The 19384-nt window shown below is 42.0% G+C and overlaps 1 protein-coding gene across 1 annotated transcript in view; it reads left to right on the top strand.

Moving 5' to 3' along the window:
• LOC148595956 (cytosolic carboxypeptidase 6-like) overlaps positions 1-19384 on the top strand; it is a 208945-nt gene that overhangs the window by 49905 nt on the left and 139656 nt on the right. Inside the window, exon 3 of the mRNA XM_088536768.1 lies at positions 9866-9977. Within this exon, the coding sequence (XP_088392894.1) occupies positions 9866-9977 (112 nt within the window). The remainder of the gene's footprint in view (positions 1-9865; positions 9978-19384) is intronic.

The following is a 19384-nucleotide window of genomic DNA, read 5'->3' as shown; positions in this document are numbered from 1 at the left end:
CACATGTAATATGCTTAAGAGAACTGGTATAACATTCACCATCTCAATAGAGGGTGGCATAAACTGTCCCTTGCACTCATGGTGCTGACAGCCACAAGCATAGGAATTTCTCAGAGATCCTACTGGATTTAATGCAAGTTTCCCTCTCAAACTTGGCTAAAGTAATACTGGGCATATGCTATATCTATTCATTTTACTGTTGAGCGATGGTAGACAGGGATGACAATGAACCTGAGCTCTTTGTTTCACTTTGCTAGCATAGTTTTAATGTATCTGTGTATTTTTGTGCTTTAACATTCTTCAATTCACTGATTGAAAGCAGAGCTCACATGCAAACTAATACAGATCACAATGCCAGAGATGTGTGGTTAGACAGAAGGGTGAACCCTTGTCTTGGATAATTATTGAAGCTTCCAGCTTCCACCGTCATGTCTGAAAATGAAGTACCTAGGGATGACAAGAGATGTATGAAGCCAACACTAGTGATGTGACATAATTTCACATGTGATGAACTCTTAACGGATTGTATAAGAAAATAAGATCAATTCTGCATGGCAGGTTTAATTCAAGGAACTGGACTGACAAGAAATCCGTCATTCATGAATATTTAGGTAAGACAGATGCTTTCTTGATTAAGCAGGTCTAATGCATGGGTGGGTTAACAAGTATGGCAACATCAGCTTTCTACCTGTAGTCTTTCCTGTTCTGCCTATGTAAAGGTTACATGTAAATTTACTTTGGCATGACTTTTTATCCTCACCTTCTTCCTTCAACTGTTACATGTCTTCATTAATTGTTGCATTTCTCTGTATAACTCAGAAAAGGGTATACTGATAACACTTTCTATCAACTAGTAGACAAAAGTTGCTTATCTAGCCATTTTTCCCCCAAATGCCCATTCTTTGATGGATAATAACAGAAAAAGCAAATGTTCTCAATCCTTGAAGGCTTAAGTTTTCAGACTTAACATTCTCATCAGGATTCTCAAACTAATCTTTCATTTTACCATTATTCGATGCACTGAGATGTTTCAGGGCTCTAAAATCAAAATGTGCAGTTTCAGCTTGGCTTGGTATCAAATCACATTCTGCTGATGCCTTGCAGTGATTGATAGAAGATACAGTTTGAGTGCTTTACATTGCCATTCTTCTGCATCAAGCAAGCCTCCGTATCGGACAACTGACCCATATCTCATGTGATGCCACCAAATCCCCCAATACATTGTTTCGAGCTAGTAAGAGGAGATGTCATGGAGTATTATGAGAAATGTAACTTTGTCAGGTAGCTTGCCTTCTAGGCCGTATAACGTGCTTAACTGATGGGATTGGTGGAAAATACAAAGTCTGTGTGATTTGTGAGGCAGAAATTGGTAATGAAACAGAGACCACTGTGTTGTCAAACATCCCTGTTTGGGCTTAGGCACTACCATGCATCAAAGCTCCAATGGTGAAACTCTGCCCCTTAAATTAAGAAGTTGGAAAGGATGAGAGCCTGATTTAACTCCCTTTGAAAGCACCTGGGCTTTTCTTGTTGATTGCAATCAGAGACGATGGGGGCTTCGTAGCTTGCCTGCCATCTTCTGAAATGCTGTGTGACAAACAAAACGTGGTAATATTTCTGTTTTGGAATGTTTGTTAATTTATCATAGCAGAGATAATGGGGAGAACATTTGCATCATGTTCAGAGGTTTCGGTGGACTTCCCAAAGCTTCTGGTTGTTTTTTTAACTGACTTGGCCACACTGTCCCTTTGCTAATGCACAGTAGTCAGCTGGCAGGTACTGAAACAATCTAGTAGAATAAGGTTAATCTGCTTCCTTTAATTAGACAGCAATATGTGATGCACCCAGTGGGCCAGGTGACCTTGAAAACTAAAGTGAGAACAGAGACGCATCTGAGAGGAAAGAATCTTTAGTTACAGGCAGTTGGGGTAAAAAGGAATAAACAGAAATGTTCACTAATATAAAAAAAATCCGAGTATTTTTCTGATGAAATGGACTGGGTTATTTTATTGCTTTTAGAGACATTTCACAACGTATGTTAAGTGTGAAATAGTAGGATCTTGCTGGAAGTGAACCTTGCGGAAATTCAGCTTCTACAGGAGAACTTTCCTGCCATTTCATAAACCACTTAATCTCTATCCACGGAGCCTAATATATCCCCATCAGTGTAGCACCAAAGTACTTCTTAATCTTTCACTTATTTCCTCTCAAAACACCATGGAAGGTTGGTAGTATAATTATTTTTACAAGAGATGAACTGAGGCATCATAATTTTTCCCTCGCTTGCATAAGAAGTCTCTGTAGTCTCATGTTATCACCCTAAGTGAGCTGCTGGGTCATTTCTTCCGCCCCCACCCACTAATATTATGAGACCTGGGGTTTTGTTCAGGACCTTCCATACAATTGTAAATTTTTCACTTAATAGTGGTAAAGGGACTTTATATTTGAGTGCCTGGCTAATGGATGGATCCCTGACTCTAACTGTTGATGAAAATTACACATGCTAACAAGTGAAGCAAGGGTAGTTTCATTGCAGGGAATATATATGGGTTGAGCAGTGCTGTGCAGTGACAATAAAGGGGATTTTTATCCCACTGACCGCAAATGGATGGGTATTTATGTATCCAATTCAAAAAGTCATTTGCAAGCCAAGCTATTTACAGACCTAGCAAGATTGTGATTGTGCAGGAATGCAATCAAGACTGTCTGTGGAGCTGAGAAATGCACGAGTGTGTTGGAGCCTGTTAGCAGGTGCAAAAGGCAGCCAGGGCTGGTGGCTGCTGGTACCTGGCGCGTAGGGTGCTCCTCACCTGGGTAAGACTCACCTTCCTGACAGCTCTCGTATTAAGGCAAGCTCCTGCTTAAGGATATGAGGGAGGAAAAGGACTTTATGATGCTGAAGATGGATTTCCTCCAGCTGGGTTTTGGCATATTGAGAGCGTGCGTGTGTAGCCTGACTGCCTTAGCATGAGTGATGGTTCTGGATGCAACGTCTGGCAGCTGATGATATAGCAGAGTAATCGGTTAATTCTGTTCAGGAGAGTAAGGGAAGCATCAGGGATGGTGCTAACCCTAAGCACCACATATGAGTCTCAGGCACAGGGCTGACTGAAGCAGGATTGACTTCCAAAGCAAGCGAAATGCCTAAATTAGGCTAAAACTGAAATAAATACATTTTTAGGATGTTTGATCTTATAGTACATTACTATTTTGTAGAATACATGTTCAAGTAGTATGTAAGCAGCAAATTAAGTGCTCTTAAATAAAAATTCTATCCTAGGCTTCTCTGCTTCAGTGGCCCAAATTAGTGGTGTCTCTTACATGAGCTACTTTGTGCCCCAATTGCTCCTCCATAAACTGGGGACAGTGTGATCCCTTCCCACAGCAGTTCTGCTGGGAAAACAAGTTCATCAATGTTTATGTAACAGTCACCTCCTGCAGTGATAAGCACTTTAGGAAAGCCCATGAAGAACTGAATAACTCTATCTTCAGAGCAGGCTTTGAGTAGCATGCAGTAAGCAGGAGCCTGGGGCTGCGTATTGAACAACACAAAAAAAGCCAAAATATTGAATAATCCGGTCAGTAATGATCAGTGTTGATCCTCTGCATGGAATAAAGAAAGCGCCCTGTGGAAAAAAGTACCCTGTGCTCCTGTTGTGAAATCCTGTGTCATGATAATGACGTGCGGAAGGCTGAATGAAGGTTGTGGCTCTCTGCAGCTGTGGCACATCTGAACTTCTGAGATCTTGACTTTGTGATATTCAGGTTGGCTGTGTAACTGCAGCTTTCTGTGTGCAATAGGTCTGACATTATGAGCTGAACCATCTTTTGGGGAGGATTCATTTGATAGTTGTCTAAAGGAAACATGCAACTCCTTTCTGTTTGCTTAAAGGTGATTCGGTTAAGCAAGACTGGCTAGTTCATCTGCCAAGGACTATGTGATGTCAGAGTGGTGCAACTGGGGTATTCTGCAATAGTTGGGGAGTGTTTTCTGTATCAGATTAATTGAACGGTTGGAGGAGGGGAAAGAAGCGGGAGCAAAAGCACTGCTCAAGATGAGCCGTGTCTCAGGAACGCTTACGTGTGTCCTAGCTGCCTTCGTGAACCACTGAGATGACTTTACATGACTTGGCCTTATCTCCACCCAGCCTGCCCCAGGGGACTAATGCCAGGAGTGCAGAACAACGGGAAAATACCAGGAGTTTAGGAAAGGTCTGCCTGCCTGAAAAGCAAGCTTTGTAAGGAGATTGGATCGGTGAATTGTGGGGAAAAGCTGAATTATTGGGCAAGAGAGCCTAGAGGACCTAGACCTGCTGAGGGGATTCAGAAAGGAAGGAGTCCAGTAAATGGAGCACATAGGGAACTATAGTTTTATTTATTAGTAGTTTGCAGCTTGTGACCCATGGGTCACATGAGTTCAGGTGAAAACTGGACTGAACAAGGTACTGGAAAATATGTAGAGGGGGAATAGCCCTAGCCTCCAAAGATGAGCTATGCTCACAGTCAGATCGGTCTTGCATCTAAGCTGTCTCTGTTGGGTTGGTGCTGGGATTTGTTTCCAGGGCTGGGGTTTGTTTCCAGTGTTATGCTTCTTGCCCAGGAATCCTTATGGCATTCCCGAGAAATCAGGCGCTATGTAGGGAGAGTTAAACAGTGGAATTGAGACGTATCTTGCAGATGGGAGAAGGGAGTTTTGCCCATGCCAGGTGGGACCGGGTTCTCTCTTTGGTGCATGTGTCTGTAACACCAGCTCTGAGAAATGCATGTATTCGTCAGAAGGAGAAAATATCCCTTTGTGTTTATTCTTATTTAACACTGTTTACACAGAAAATGGAGAAACACATCTTTAACCGTCATGTACTATTTAAAATTATGTCAGTATAGCACGCGGCGCTCATTCTGCAAACGTCTGCTCCACCGTGTGGCCTCCACGAGCTAATGCTGCTCTGCTCCGTGCGGCCTGGAGCACACTGCAGTGCTCTGTGAAACAGCCCTGGTGAGGCTTTCCAGAGCTGCCGAGGAGGAAATGCAGAAAAATGGGAAGGGGGGAGAGTGTTGGGAGGGGGAAGGCTCTGTGGCTGGAGCTGGAGCGCTCTCTTGGTCGCTAATTGCCTTAGAACATGTGGGCTTGAATGAATCCTCTTTAATGAATAATAGGCAAATGCATAAATTGCTCACCCCAAGCACCCGAACGGGGAAACGTGCGTTAATGAAGACTCCAGCTTCCCTGATGACAGCAGGTGTAGAGTTGATTTGTAACATGTCGTGATTATAACTGGTTTAAGATGATATATTTATTAAAAGCAGCAAGCCTCCCATGTGCTTGCCTTGTGCTCACGCTGCCTTGCTGCGCAGTTCTCTTTTCTGCATGGCACTGTGGGCTGCAGCTCCTCGCTGTAACTCTTGCCTCGAAGAAGTGCAACAGGAGAGACCAATTACCCTCTGTCTCTGCTCTTATTGCAATATGCCTGGAAAAAAAAGAAAAAAAGAAGAAAAAAAAAAAAGTGAGTGCAGTCCCTTTCCCCCCAACACCTTTCCCATTTCAAGCCCTAACCCTGTCAGTAGTACCGTTCATGGATTTGAACTCCCCAGCTTTGTGTGCAGCATTATCTGGAGATTCACCTGGTACTGATCCAATGAACCAACGCAGCCTTACAAAGCTGAGGGAAGCGTGTGGAGCTCTCTTTGTGATAAATCATCTGCTATGAAAAAGGGTTTCTTTAACTCCTTTCCTCCATTCTTCTCCATATCTCACCTTGTGGAAATGGGTCTGTTAGTGAGAGGCTTGGACACACATAGTAGGGAGAAGGAATAGCAAGGAGAACTGAAATGAAAGGAGGAAGGCAGAGGTCCTGGAGATTTCTGTAACTCGGAGGCTCCAAGAAGAAAAGCCACAATTTGAAAGAAGAGGAAACAGTCTTAAAAATGAAGCCATTACAGGCCTAGGTACTAAACCTTCCTCAGTTCTAGCAAGCGACAATGATATTTTCATTAAAGCAGCTGTGTAAGTAATACTTAAAACCAGTGATGAGTTAAACCTCCGGGGTGAGGAAGTTCTGCACGGATAATCGCCCAGCAAGCTCAGCGATGGTCTGAACGTCTTTGGTTTTATGGCGTTGAGCTGGTAACCTCTTGAGATCTGGCCCTCTCCCAAGTGAGAGGGATGAATGCTGCAAAATGTTTCAGTTTCCATTTCAATTTTGAAACTCATTTGCTTTGACTGAATTTGCACTGTGTTTATGTATGAAAATTTGCAAACACTGTAATAAATGTATTTACTGGTAGAAAACAGAAATTTCAGATAAAGGCTGGAGAACATTTGTGGAACGCAGATTTTAATTCACCAGTAAAATCACAGAACCTGCTTTAAATGTACATTCAGTGGTTGATCAGAAATATGTTGCTGATCTGTGTATCTAGCAGAACCTAACCAACATGACCCAAAATTCACATAGTTGCTAATGGCTTAAATATTTTGCATGACATACTAGTCAGTTCCTGTGGAAGCTGTGGTGATGTGACACAAAACCCAGAATTTCATAGTGTGAGTGGATGACTGCAATCAGGTAATAGCTGCATTAGGTTACTTTTCTTATTGTTCAAAGCTCACCTGTCCCTGATTACACCTTGCTATCGTACGTGAGAGACTGCACGAGCCTGTCTTTCTTCCCTGGCTCGATATCAACATTACCTGTTACATTTATAAGAGCACTCATGGCTATGCTCCATTGCAGCTCCAGTTCCTCCTCTCTGGATGTGTTCACCAATTCCACCTCTTCCTACCTTTGAAGGTGCTTCTGTCACCCCTTACCACTCTTGAGGTCTGTCATGTCTCTCTGTGTAGCTGCCCTCCACATGCCTATTCAAAGGTCATCCTAAAACAGTCTTTTAATATAATTTGTTTCTTTTTTTTCTTTTCTTCCTCTTTGTAAATTTTCTGCTAAACGTGCTAGTTTTACTGCCCCATATAACCAATCCTGATCTGAACAGAATGGGTTTGGATGTCTTTCTCAAAGTGGGAAGCAATTATAGTTGCACAAAGAACTGCACTAACACTTGTATTCTGAGTGTGAGGGACATAACCGGCCTTAAATATTTGATATTATAAGGGAACATAGGTGTTTCCTGCTATAGACCTGCTGTTTCCACCTGTGTTTCTAGTTTGTCTACCCATTGTCTGCAGTGGGAGATAAACAGTTAAACGGAGAAAGCAGCGAGCAATGTGTACCAGAAGTGAACTGGCTTAAGTTGGGTAGGGGGAATTAAAAATCACTGCAAGATGCAGTGTTGAAGTTATCCTGTTCAAGTTCTTGCATTGGAGGTATTAGCCACAAGAGAGATCACATCATCTGGGAGTAAGAGAATATAATGAATGCAGGGTCTGTAATAGGCACATGGGAGATTCTTTGTGTATGTTTTGGTCATGTCCTGAAATATTTGAGCTTTGGGAGACAGTTCTACATGTAATAGAGTCAATAATCAAATCTGTAGTACCAAGGAACACAACTTGATGTTCCCTTAGAGAGACCACAAGTTTGCAACAGATAAATAAAGAGAGAGTGTGGTAGATACAAATTTGTCTTTAGGCAAAAAGGAAAGAAAAAAGACTTTAAAAAAGGTTTTAAAAAAATAGTTTCTGGACTGAAAAGAAACAGTAATGCCTTCATCAGAAATTGAATTAATTGTTACATTGATAGAGATGTGATACACTACATCAAAGACTAGCTAAATGATATTTGCAAATTAATTTGGGATCCTATTAAATAGAGCTCAGAGGAGCTTCTCAAACGAATAACTTGTTTGTCAAACATTGCTTCTTTCTCTGTTTATGAAGTCTTCTCAAGTAGAGACAACTATTTTCAAATGATCTTGTTGCTTGAAATAAACTATGAAATTCATCACTAAGCAGAGATTCATAGCAAATTCAAATATTGCAAATTCTAGTGCCTTGATATCTTCTGGAAATTAGATTTTGCTTACTTGTGTTCCCTATGTGGATGACTTATTTTATAAAGCTATCCAAAAATCTCCAAGGCCCAAATATAATTTTGACAATCCATATTTGAGATTTAAGTTTACTTTTGGTCCTCTCTAGCTTGGCCACTGCAATGTGCTTTGGAGATGAATATAATGGAATCAAAATGTGCTTGTTTTCTGTAGTGTTATTACTTTTAAATATGCTTAAAAACAAATGTAAATAGGATACTTTAGCCATATAAGGGGATATGATTTCATGTTCTGCTCTCTTAAGAATGATGTCCCGTAGAGTGTGCATGCTGTTTTCTTGGGAACTGTGCCAAAATACAGTAAAACTCATGATGATCATCACAGTTCCTGTGGTCGTTAAATGAAAAGCTCATTCTTACGATACTGCTCTTAGATGAGTCTTATCCCAGTGTAATTCCACCTATGGCTCTGGAAATACTTTTATATCAACTTCTATGAATTCAAAAGAAGGAAAAAAATGATTAAAAGAACTGAGAAGAGATAAGAAGAGACAATTCCTAGGAAAATATTTATTTGTAATTTTTAGAAGTGAGCTTACTTCTCTGATTTCACCCCCTTTTACCGTTTGCAGTTTTGTTTGGATTTGGTGGCTGCAGTTGTTGGTTTCAGCTATTAGAGGAGTGAGGTGCTTTCCTTCCTTTTTAACAATTTAATTTGTGTTCCTCAGTCACTGGATTCTTAGAATTGCTTTCGAAGGATAGTGCTACTAAAGTAAGTCTTTATTGTTTACATACGTGTGTTTAAAAGATTAAGGCAGAACGGACATTCTCATAATAGACCAGGGATCAATGAAAGCTCTTCTTTTCTCAGGAAGCTTTAAGGCTTAGCAATGCAGTTGACTTTTTTAATTGTTTATTTTGTATATAGACAGAAAGTAGCATCTCTGCCTGCGGAGAAATGGTGGGCTCTATGGAGCCTTTCACAGAACTGCTGAGCAAGATCTGCCCAAGATCCAAGGATCCACTGATCCCAAGCTCAGTATAGACAGCAGAGAGGACTTCTCTCTCTGTTCGTATCAGTGGCTATGGTCACTTTAGATAGATACGTACCTTAAATACATATCTCATTTCCATGCCACCCCCAGCCTTTTAATTTCTTGTGTGTTCTAGCTGCTGACACCCCTTTTGATTTCAATGAGATTTCTCTCAGAGTAGGATATTATGCAGCAGGCCTAGAGTGGCATAATTGAGCTCAGACAATATCCTGAGAAGGACACGAGTCTGGGCACGAAGGAGAGGCCGAGGTGGCCTATGTGCCATGGGTAGCCTAACACACAGGATTTGGTGCCCAGGGAGCATTTTAAGAGTGAGTGGCTTGAGCTTCTGCCCAGGCAAATGCAGGAGAAGGGATGGAGCCCCAGGGTGAGTGCAGCAATTACATTCAGGCTTTAAATTCCTTGAGAAGCAGCTTAATGACCATTGATTTGAATGCTCTTAACTGTTTTGCTGAGTCAAGGCCTGACTGAAGGTCAAGTTTGGAGAAGCAGTTTGACTCATGCCCATAGCTATGGACTCACAGATGTAGCATTCAGGAGATGGTTACCAGGGATCTGCTGGGCCTGGCCAGGGACAGTGCAGCAAAAGGGAAGGGATGGAGGGAATATCCATGTGGTGGAGGGCAAGGAGGCTGAACGACCAAAGATGCTGCTGTGGATGCTCTGTTGCTGGCATTATTTCTCACTGTGGCCATGGCTGCAGGCTTTTCTCATCCTCGAGGGAGAATTTGCATTAGCTTTTCTGTGAGAATAACTTTCTTGGACCCCATAGGGGGGGATACAGTCCTGGTGACACAGCTGAGGCCAGGAGAGGCTGCAGCCTGTATCAATCCCTTAGATCCCGTGTGTGTTTCCTTTTTGCAGGTGCTCCCTGATGGGCTTTGATTTAAACCGGCACTGGACGAACCCGTCTGCCTGGGCTCATCCCACCCTGCACGGAGTGAAGCAGCTCATCATCCAGATGTACAACGATCCGGTGAGTAGGAAGGTGGATGCTAGGAGGAGCAAGCAAACAACACCCCTGTTGCTTGAGAGAAGGGATCATTTGAACAGTCTTTTGTCCCTGTAAGCATCAGAGTGGCGAGAGCAAGTGAAACAACGCTCAGATTAAATACGGAATAATGCTGAAAGCAGGGCTTAAATTCAGTGGAGCTGCTCTCGTGATGTCCTGAGCTGGATTCGAAACAGCAGGCCCCCCAGATTGAATTACGGACTGGCAGTGATGTCCAATCCAGCGCTCCTGCAGGGGTTGCCATGTAGCGTGCAGAGCAGGAGGGGGGAATATTTGCCAATATTATATAAGCACATACGCACACACCCAGCTCGCTCAGAGAAGCAGAGGGGTTGTGGATGGTGAAATCTTGGCTAATCGGAGGAGATGGATTGCAGGGAATATGGAGGAGTGGGAGGGAGGCAGACAGTTATTAAATGTTTGACATCAAAGTACAGAAGGGTTATTGAACGTGGCACTCAAGAAAAAAATGCTGAACAAAGATGGAGATGGGTAGAAGAAAATCACTCCCAAAAATATAAGAGGAGATTTTGCAAGTGATTATTGTTTTCTGTATGGAATTCTAATTATTTGTCCTCTCTTTGTGCTTCACATTTTCATAAGGACTACTGGATCTTTAATGCCCTGGAGGTGTTTGTTTGTTTTGTTTTGGTAATATAAAAAAGGATCTAGTTTGCTTCCAAATAGAGAGAGGGGATTATTATCCCTGGCTGCTGGTATATCCTAGTTGGATCTTTTATCACCCAAATGATAGTATTATCTGTAAAGAGCTAAGTTTAGACATGAGGAAGATAAAGGAATACATACTAGCCTGAATTTGGGATGGAATCCCATTTCATTGAGATACTTTCCTAGATTGTTAATTGGTGCAGAATTTATCTTTCTCTTTTGTTTGTAGAGCACCCACAATAGTGCACCTACACCCTGCTGCATTAGACTGATGGTGGGGAATACAGACCTGGCCAGCTTGGCTTTTTTTCTCTTCTATCCCAAAGAAAAAGGCAATTTTTCTTTCTACTTGATGGAGAAATCTTGTAGTATGTTCTGTCTGAGGATAAAGTTCTTTCCATAGACAAAGAGGTCCTTGAATCTGGGTTTAGGGAGAGGCCCAGGCCCTTAGCTAGTAAAGCAACAAATCCTGACATTATTGAAAGTCAGTGTCAATAAAATGAAGCTACTGGGGAAAGATTTCTTTTCAGTTTGGTCCTTTTCCTGGGAAGCTTTGAAAACTGTGGGAGTTTCCAGCTGCCCTGTGTGTGAAGAATGGATTTATTTGCTGTGGTGGCTGAAATGAAAAATCAAAAGAAATATTTGGTCAGAGTTGGTCTGAAATGGGAATCTCTTTTATTTTTCCTCCATCTCTGTCTCTCACTCCCTCCTTGGTGATCAACCTGAAATGAACTAGTTCCAGTTCATTTCCTTCAGGAGGGGAAGAAAAAAAGGGACCCTTTCAAACACAAATATAACAGTTCATTTTTGAGGTTATTTAATTTTTTAAAAAAAGATATCTTAAGTTTCTTTTTTTTTCTTTTTTTTCTTTTTCTTTTTTTTTTTTTTTTGGATTAAACTACTAGGCAAGTTCTGACATTTCTTCAGTTTCATTTCCCAGCGAATTAACTACCCACCAAAAAAAAAAAGTCACGTCTGGCTTTATCATCCCCTAGTCAATATGAGCCTTTCTGACAGTTTTAGAGACCTTAAGCAATATGAGATAGTCTAAAATTATTGTTTTTCTTCAGGCAATGCTGGGTTTTTAGTCACTCTGATCCCGATAACGTTGGAATGAACAGACTATATCCAAAGTCCTGGGACAAAATAGGAATATACACCAGGCACCTCGGAGAGAGGAAGGGCATGGGACTGTGCGTGTTCCAGCCTGTCTTATCAGAGTTGCGTTTTATTGAGTATTCTGGATAAAATCCCCCCGGCCAGGTGCAGACTGTAGCTTTTGGATAAGCAGGACGTGGTGGTGGGTGGCCACAGGGTCGCGGGTGCCCGTGGGCTGCCCTGATGATGTTGCAGGGAACACGGGCACCAGAGCGCACCTCTCCTGACACCCTCTCCTCACCCGACATCCCCCTGCGCTGGGGAGTAAGGCACGAAATCAAGTGCAATGTAAAGATCCCTGCAAAATACGGTAATAAAAAGTAACCTCCATCTTTCCCACTCCAGACAAGATCTGTCATGAGGAGCTGCCTGCAAGAGATTGGGCTGTTTAAAGAAGAGGAAGTTCAGCTTCGTGTTGCTATTTTGGAAAGGCTCGGTGCAGACTCTTTAGATGTGTTCATTGCCTTAAATCATTTAAGGAAAATTAGCTGCCATAAGAGCATAAAACCACATTTTAAATATTGCTATATGGGAGGATTTTTCTTCTGCTGCTGCAGTAGGGAAGATAAGCTGTTTCCTTTGAAAAAAGTTCCCTTTATAGGGAGGGGGAGGGTAGCAGATGCAGGAATGAGTGAAGTGGGCATGACGGACACACAGTGCCGTAGCTGCAGCAGTTCCAGCTCTAAGTCCAAGGCTAAGTGTTTACGGGACTTACTGTATAAAAACAAAGGCATCTGTGTTTCCCTGTTACTCTTCTGGGTTTTACAAAGTGTGCTTATTTTATTTTTAAATTCTAAAGTAAGTGCATCAACTGTAGAGAGGAAAAGAAATGAGAGGTAGAGAGGGAGGTCCATGCTGCTCATCTGGAAGCAATTGCTCAGGATGGTGTCACCATCACTGCTTTGGCCTGTAGGGAGCAAGGTGATATTCTCAGCTCTGTTTCTAGTGGTGTCAGTCCTGCAGATGAGACCCAAGTGACAGATTTCCCTTTCTGGATGTTATGCTCTTGCCAGAAGACATTTCTGCTCCTGGGGACCTTTCCCTGTCTGCAGACATCCCCAGCTCCCTGTAGCAGTACTGGGGTGATTGGTGTAGATGCTTCCCTTGCCCGTGTCGGGCCAGGTGGCTGAGTGAGCTGGGGACATGAACCTGATGGTTGAGCCAACTCAGCTGATTTTTGTTTGAAAAACATCAGGGGATGTTCATATGAGCCACTCTAACAGCCGAACTGCACTGGGGGCAGTAATATGCTGCATGTAGAGAGCTGTTTGCAGGATGAACGTCTCTATCCTTCGTAAGGAATCCAGCAAAACAAGCAAGCACAGACCAGCTAGTTGACTCCAGCAGGGTACCTTGTGTGCTTACAGTTAAGCAGCTGCTTAAAGGTTTTGGAATGTGGATCAAGTGCTCAGCACTGGCAACTCGAGATACGGATGGTGTGTGGAGATGAACAGTCTGAGATGAGAAATGCTGAAGCCGCAGGGGCTGAGAGCAGTGGAGCTGCTCACTGGCTGGATGGGCTTTCTGTGGCCACGCAGCGCTTTTCCTGAGAAGCAAATGAACTCTTCAAAATGGGTTTAATGAGTGAACTTAGGTAGCTTGTTCGGTGTCAGCTCGGTCCCCTTGAGCATGTGCATTGTGATACGGTCTTTAATCACAGGGGCTCGTGTTAATTCGGTCTGCCGGACCCCTGCCTCCCTGAGTTCTCCGAATGGAAAACTTCCACATAATAAGCAGCTATTCAGGGTTTTGTTTTAGCTTCAGTGTTCATTGTGGGGCCTTGTATTTACTGTGCACTATTCAGACCCTGTGTTGAGCACAGAATTATTAATCTTGTGGGCCTTTCATTTCTGCTCATTGCTATCGCCTGGGAGCATTTCAGAATCATTAATTATTACTTTTCTTAGCACCCTTGTAGGAAGCAAACACATTATCTATGTATAGATGGGGAAGAGAGGCTGAGATAGCTATGGTCAGACGTACCTATTCTTTTGAAACAGATAATTTAAGATGCCTAGAACCAGATTTGTTCTGTGTCATTCACCGCTTCTTAATACATTTGGTATCTGGTTCCTACTACCTTCCTTCTCTGGGGAAGGTGCCTTTCTACTCTTGTCGTTTGTACTTCTCAGCACATAGAAAACGAGCAATAAGCCACTACTGACTGCTTGGGAAGAGTCTGTTATAAGTCATTTGCCCCCATCATGTGAAAATGCTGAGGCAGAGATGAAATACAAAGCTCCGGGTCAGTCTCCATGTAACACTGTGTTTTGTCTTACTGCATCCTCCTTTCTTCTGTTCAGCCTGTTTTTTTTTCTTCTGCAGTCATTGAAGCTGAAGTCCTATGTGCAAGTGACTCATTTGGTAGATGCTATTTACCTTGTGCTCTGACTGAGCTGGAGACCTGTCCAAAAAAAAAAAAAAAAAAAAAAAAAAACCCAAACCCGTATACTATACATATGCATATACTATATATACTATAGCCACAACTATTGCTACAGATTAAGACTTGAGTGTCCACTGTCATTCACCATGCTTTTTTCTGGCATTCCAGTTGCCACAGCTGGAGCACACTGTCCGGGGTGATAATTTTGAGCATACAGGATCTGTTGTTCAAAGTGTGGTTGTGGAAATGCTACTTATGCTGCAGATCCAACCCCAACCTTCTTCGTTATCCTGAACATTTTGTGGTGATGGTGACCCCGGTGGTAGAGGCAATGCCAAATTTTGAGGGAAATATTCTAGTTCAGTGGCAAACCATGTGACAAGAGGAAGACCTAGAAACATGTAACTGATATTTTATGTCTAGCAACCATCCCTATTGCAGCATTGCTCTATCAACCTCCCGTTTTCTTTGGGTTTGGCAGTGCTACCAGGCAACTCCACATTAAGGAAAAGGCAGCCTCTGCAAGGCATGGGCTTTGCTAGAGCATGACATGATTTTTTTTTTCTATTCTGCAAATTATGTCAATCTTAGAGTCTCTATTTTCACTCATCTTGTGAAATGAGGTTGTTAATATTATCATCCGTGTGGTACTGGGTAGTTGACAAATAAAGTATAGTAGTAGATTTTACAAGGGTTTTGTTTCTTACACTCTAAGCCCTCAAGTAATATTATCTAATCTAGCATTTGAATGACTGGAAGCAATTGTTTTCTGCTCAGAATGTTTTCTCTCATCATCTCCCTTATTCCTGGTAAGAATTGGAGCAACAAACTTGGAATGTATTTTGTTGCAAAACTATAAACTGATTCTTATTCCAGCTGAAACCAGTTTGAATGTTAATAAACCCTTGGAACGGCTGTGGGTTGGGGTTTGATATCGCTCAGAAATCATTCAGAGCCAAACGAATCAGTCTGCATCATCTGGTATATGGAGTCATAACAGATTAACGTAGGATAATCAGATCTTTAGCGTAATGCAATACCTGGCTCTGCTTTGCAGTTATCAGAGCTCTTAGACTTCCTTCCCCAGCTAAACAACACAATCGTAATGAGAAATCACTGAGAGCACAATATTGAATTTTAACAGTCCCTTAAGAAGGGTCATAGTCCCTGGCAGAAGTTGGGTTGTGATTTGCACCTTGTGCTTCTCACCCAGACAACAGCTCTCACCGGGCAGCACCAGTTCTCACCAGCAATTCTCACCCCGGGATAGTACAGGCTTCTCTGAGTTCTTCCCAAGGAAAATGACCAGTAGGTTGTCCCTTATTTCTGTCATCCTGAAACTGGAAGAGATATTCCGCTATGCAGCGTGTGTTCAGCTATAACAACTCTGTGGCTGCTTTCTGTGATAATGCTGGTATTTGTGCCAGTTTATTGCCATTGTAGAAATGCCCTTTCCCACTTCCACCTTGCAAGTCCCTACTGACTGAAGTGTAACTTTTTAGTATTGCAAATAAAATTCTTTTTTCAACTCTCTGTTGAACAAAATGCCAGTAGGGCAACCTTTGCTTCACTGGTGCTAGGCTGTAATTTAACATCGTGATGTACAGATCAGTGTCTGATTCTGTGGCATTCGCTAGTAGGTGCTTTGGATTTTGACTCTATTTTCCACCATCCTGTTCGACCTGCATAGAAGGAGCTACTAATGCCCTAACCCACACTATACTTCACTATAGACTGCTATAGAACTCACACTATAGACAGTAAACTTTGCCTGTTGTGAAGTCCTCTGGATATCTGCTGACCAACATGCATGTGATGTGCATGACCAGTTTATTATCCGTGGTGGTTCCTGAAAAGGGAGTTCATGAGAATGGGAGAAGCTGAGAAGGAAGTCTATTCCACTCAACTTCAGTAGGTCTATTCCTACTTTGCTCTGGCCTAAATATTTTTTCTTGTGCCACTAATGTACCCTATATTTCTGCTAGGAAAAGCAGCTTCTGATCTTAGCACCTTCCTGCGTGGTCCTTTAAGACAACAGAAAATGCACGCAATACTAGGAGACACTTGCTACAGCAGAAATAATTAGGGTTATCTACAGGAGATGCTGAATCTCTATCACACAAGGGTTTTGACAATTATATTCTGGGAAAGGTTTAGTTAAAGTTAATTTTTTGAGGCTGTAGAATTGACTTAATCTCCACAGATTCCCTTCTCATCTTCAGTTAACTTATGATTTTAGATTTATTTTCAATACCTTGCCCCATATAAAAACATATACATAAAAACATAAAAGTGAATGTGTAATTCCTCTAGTAGCATCTTAAGAATCACTGACATTGTTAAATGAAGTCCCATTTGGAACTGTGAATTCCTTAAACCGGTATTAGTAGAAGGTACGTGCTGTTCAGGCCACCCTCTGCTAATAACCTTATTTTTTGCACTAGCTCTGGGAATTACAAGTCGCATTTCATCTAAACTAGACAGGCTTTTTGGTTGTTTTTTCGTTTGTTTGTTTTTATCACACTGACATGTTTGTAATCTAGCTCTGGACACTGCTCCACTGTACTTTTGTCAAATGCTCTAGACTCTCCCGGGAATGTGTCTGAAGCTATCAAATTTCTCTGTGTTTGTACTCAATGTGCTAATCGTGTCCGTGTGGGGGTAATGTCAGGCATAGAGAACAGGCGCGTGGGTTTTTTGCTATCCCTTTTTGGTAATGTTTGTATGTGGCATAGGAGCAGTTTCAGCTAACCTTCATCTCCCATTAAAAAAGCATCCGTAGACAAATCAGTGTGTGGCTCCCTGTCATATCTCTAGGTTTGTACCTCTTTAACTCCTGCAGGTCCTCAGATGCTTTAGCAAGGTTTTCATCCTGTGACTTGACATACCTGTGTGCAGGAGTGCTTGCAGGATGCTGCTTGGAACATCCAAATTGGACTCTTTTTGTTTGGTTCGTTGTTGGTTTTGTGTATTTTTTTTTTCTTTCCCTGTAGTTCACCACTCTGAGAAATCTTTACGCTTCTGTTTGGGGCAGGTGTGTTAGTTATGACCTCCAGTTCACCACTCTGTAGTTCACCACTCTGAGAAATCTTTACGCTTCTGTTTGGGGCAGGTGTGTTAGTTATGACCTCCACTTTTCAGTGATGTACTATGTGCCTTATTAGCTTTTCTTCTAGGTGTTTTATCGCTATTACATGGAACTTGCATTGCTGCTTTCTTAGCTTTATGTCTGCAACTCTGTCTCTTTCCACAGCTTTTGAGGGCCTTTAGTCAAACTCTTCTTCTCTTTTACTTTGGATCAAAATATTATCCATCAAAGCTTTAGTACCCTCTCTACCATCAAAACATGGTTGTATTTTCCTGGGACATGCCTAGGGGCCTGAACACAACTCAAACATCCCTCTGAGGAAATAGTGTCTCCTAAAATAGTTTTTGAAGATGTACAGCCATGTTCTCTACTTTTCTAGGGGCATCTGCCAGCACCCTGCTGATGAATTGGAGCCATCTCTTCAAAGAATTTGCCCCTTGTCAGTGGAGGAAAATATTCTCTTTATATAAAATGTACACATTTTTTTCTTCATCTGTGTGTTAATGGAAGTTCAGTATGGATTCTTTTCTGCATTTCTCTTGCATCTTCTTTCTGCTTTTATTTTTTGGGTGATTCTTACAGTGGTGATACACCTCTTTTGGTATCAGTGTTAGGGAGAGAGGCTGTGTGTTTTGCTTGGTTTTTCAGTAGCATTAATCAGGGAGTGGCTTAAATGCTGGGTGCCATAGGAGGGCTTCCCTGCGACTGGAAGACGTAACCAAGCTCCTCCTCAGTAATTTTGGTTTCATTCTTCTCCTCCGCTTCTCTGATTCTCAGTGAGACACACAGTTTGAGGTTTTTTTAATGTTTTTTGTTTGCTTGTTCTTGCAGTTATGAAAAGTTCCCCTTTGCCTCTGCTTTCCCCCAAGTGCTTCTATGAACTGGGTCAGAGTCAAGGTCGGTGACAAGCTGCTTCACTCAGGGTCTGTGTCCGAACCGAAGGGCAGGATGGAATGAGCTCCTGCACTACGTGGCACTCACTTCCAGCTGGCTCTTGCATTCAGAGATGGGGCTTCTCGCAGGGCAGGAGTGGAAATGCCTGGGACGAGCTGATCCATTTTATTTTTTCCTGCTTCAGACAGCATTGGGAATATGCCCTTTGTTCATGTAACTCAATTTTCCGCCTGGGATTGCATTTGCCTTTTAAGACACAGGGGCAACACATCCAGCAAAGTCACTGCCAGGGCTTTTCTATTTAGTACAAAAGAGCTCTTAGTATTCAAAGATGATTTACAGACAGCTGGCCAAGTGTTTGACCTAACTATGTCTGTTCGTGCTATTCTACTGATGCAAGATAGCTGTGATAGAGGCTAACACAGCCAGTGGACAATTAGCCCAGTGCATGCAATGAAGATGGGTAAAGTGGAATGCTGATTTTAAATGAGGATATTGACATAATAGCGTCTCAAACAGGGAGCCCTGGAATAGCAGTGGAAAAATTACTCATGGATAGTGGAGGAAACCAAGCCAATGGAAGAGTGACGTTATAGCAAAAAGAAATCTCAGAAGCAAAAAAAAAATGAAGGAAAAGGGGGGAGAAGGGAAAGAACTTGTATCAATAAGTGCCATGAAATCTCTAGACGTTAAAATTTCTTGCCAAAGTGGGGAAAAACAAAGTATTAGAGCTATATTGTCAAGATGGCCAGCAGTAAGCTTCCTTATCGTGGCATGTTAAGAGAGATCAGAGAAGCCGTGGGGACCCAGAGAGTACAATGAGGGGGGTTGGGTAAAATCATGATCAAATGTGTTGTAGAAATAGCATTTATGGGGTGTTTTTTTTTTTTTTTTTAATTATGTTTTTCTGGGGCAAGAAATTGGAGAGTCCAAAGGAAAAGGCACTTTTTTTGTTTATTCCTAAACAGGGAATAAATCTTGATTGAATATGTAACTTCATCATGTCAAAGATGTCAAAGAATCATTCCGTGGTAATAAATATAAACATGATTAAATTCATCATTCTTGATGAAGTATAAAACCAAAAAGTCCTGTAGAGTGATACACATTTTGAAAAGGAGAACAGCATCAAAATGGAAAAGAAAACTAAAAGGCATAGCTAAAAGTGCAAAAGCG

Source organism: Tinamus guttatus, unplaced genomic scaffold, assembly GCF_059628265.1.
Source record: "Tinamus guttatus ecotype Peru unplaced genomic scaffold, ASM5962826v1 Tinamus_guttatus_pri_ptg000044l, whole genome shotgun sequence".
In the NCBI taxonomy this organism is placed as follows: Eukaryota; Metazoa; Chordata; class Aves; order Tinamiformes; family Tinamidae; genus Tinamus; species Tinamus guttatus.
This window is presented reverse-complemented; position numbering and strand designations above follow the sequence as displayed.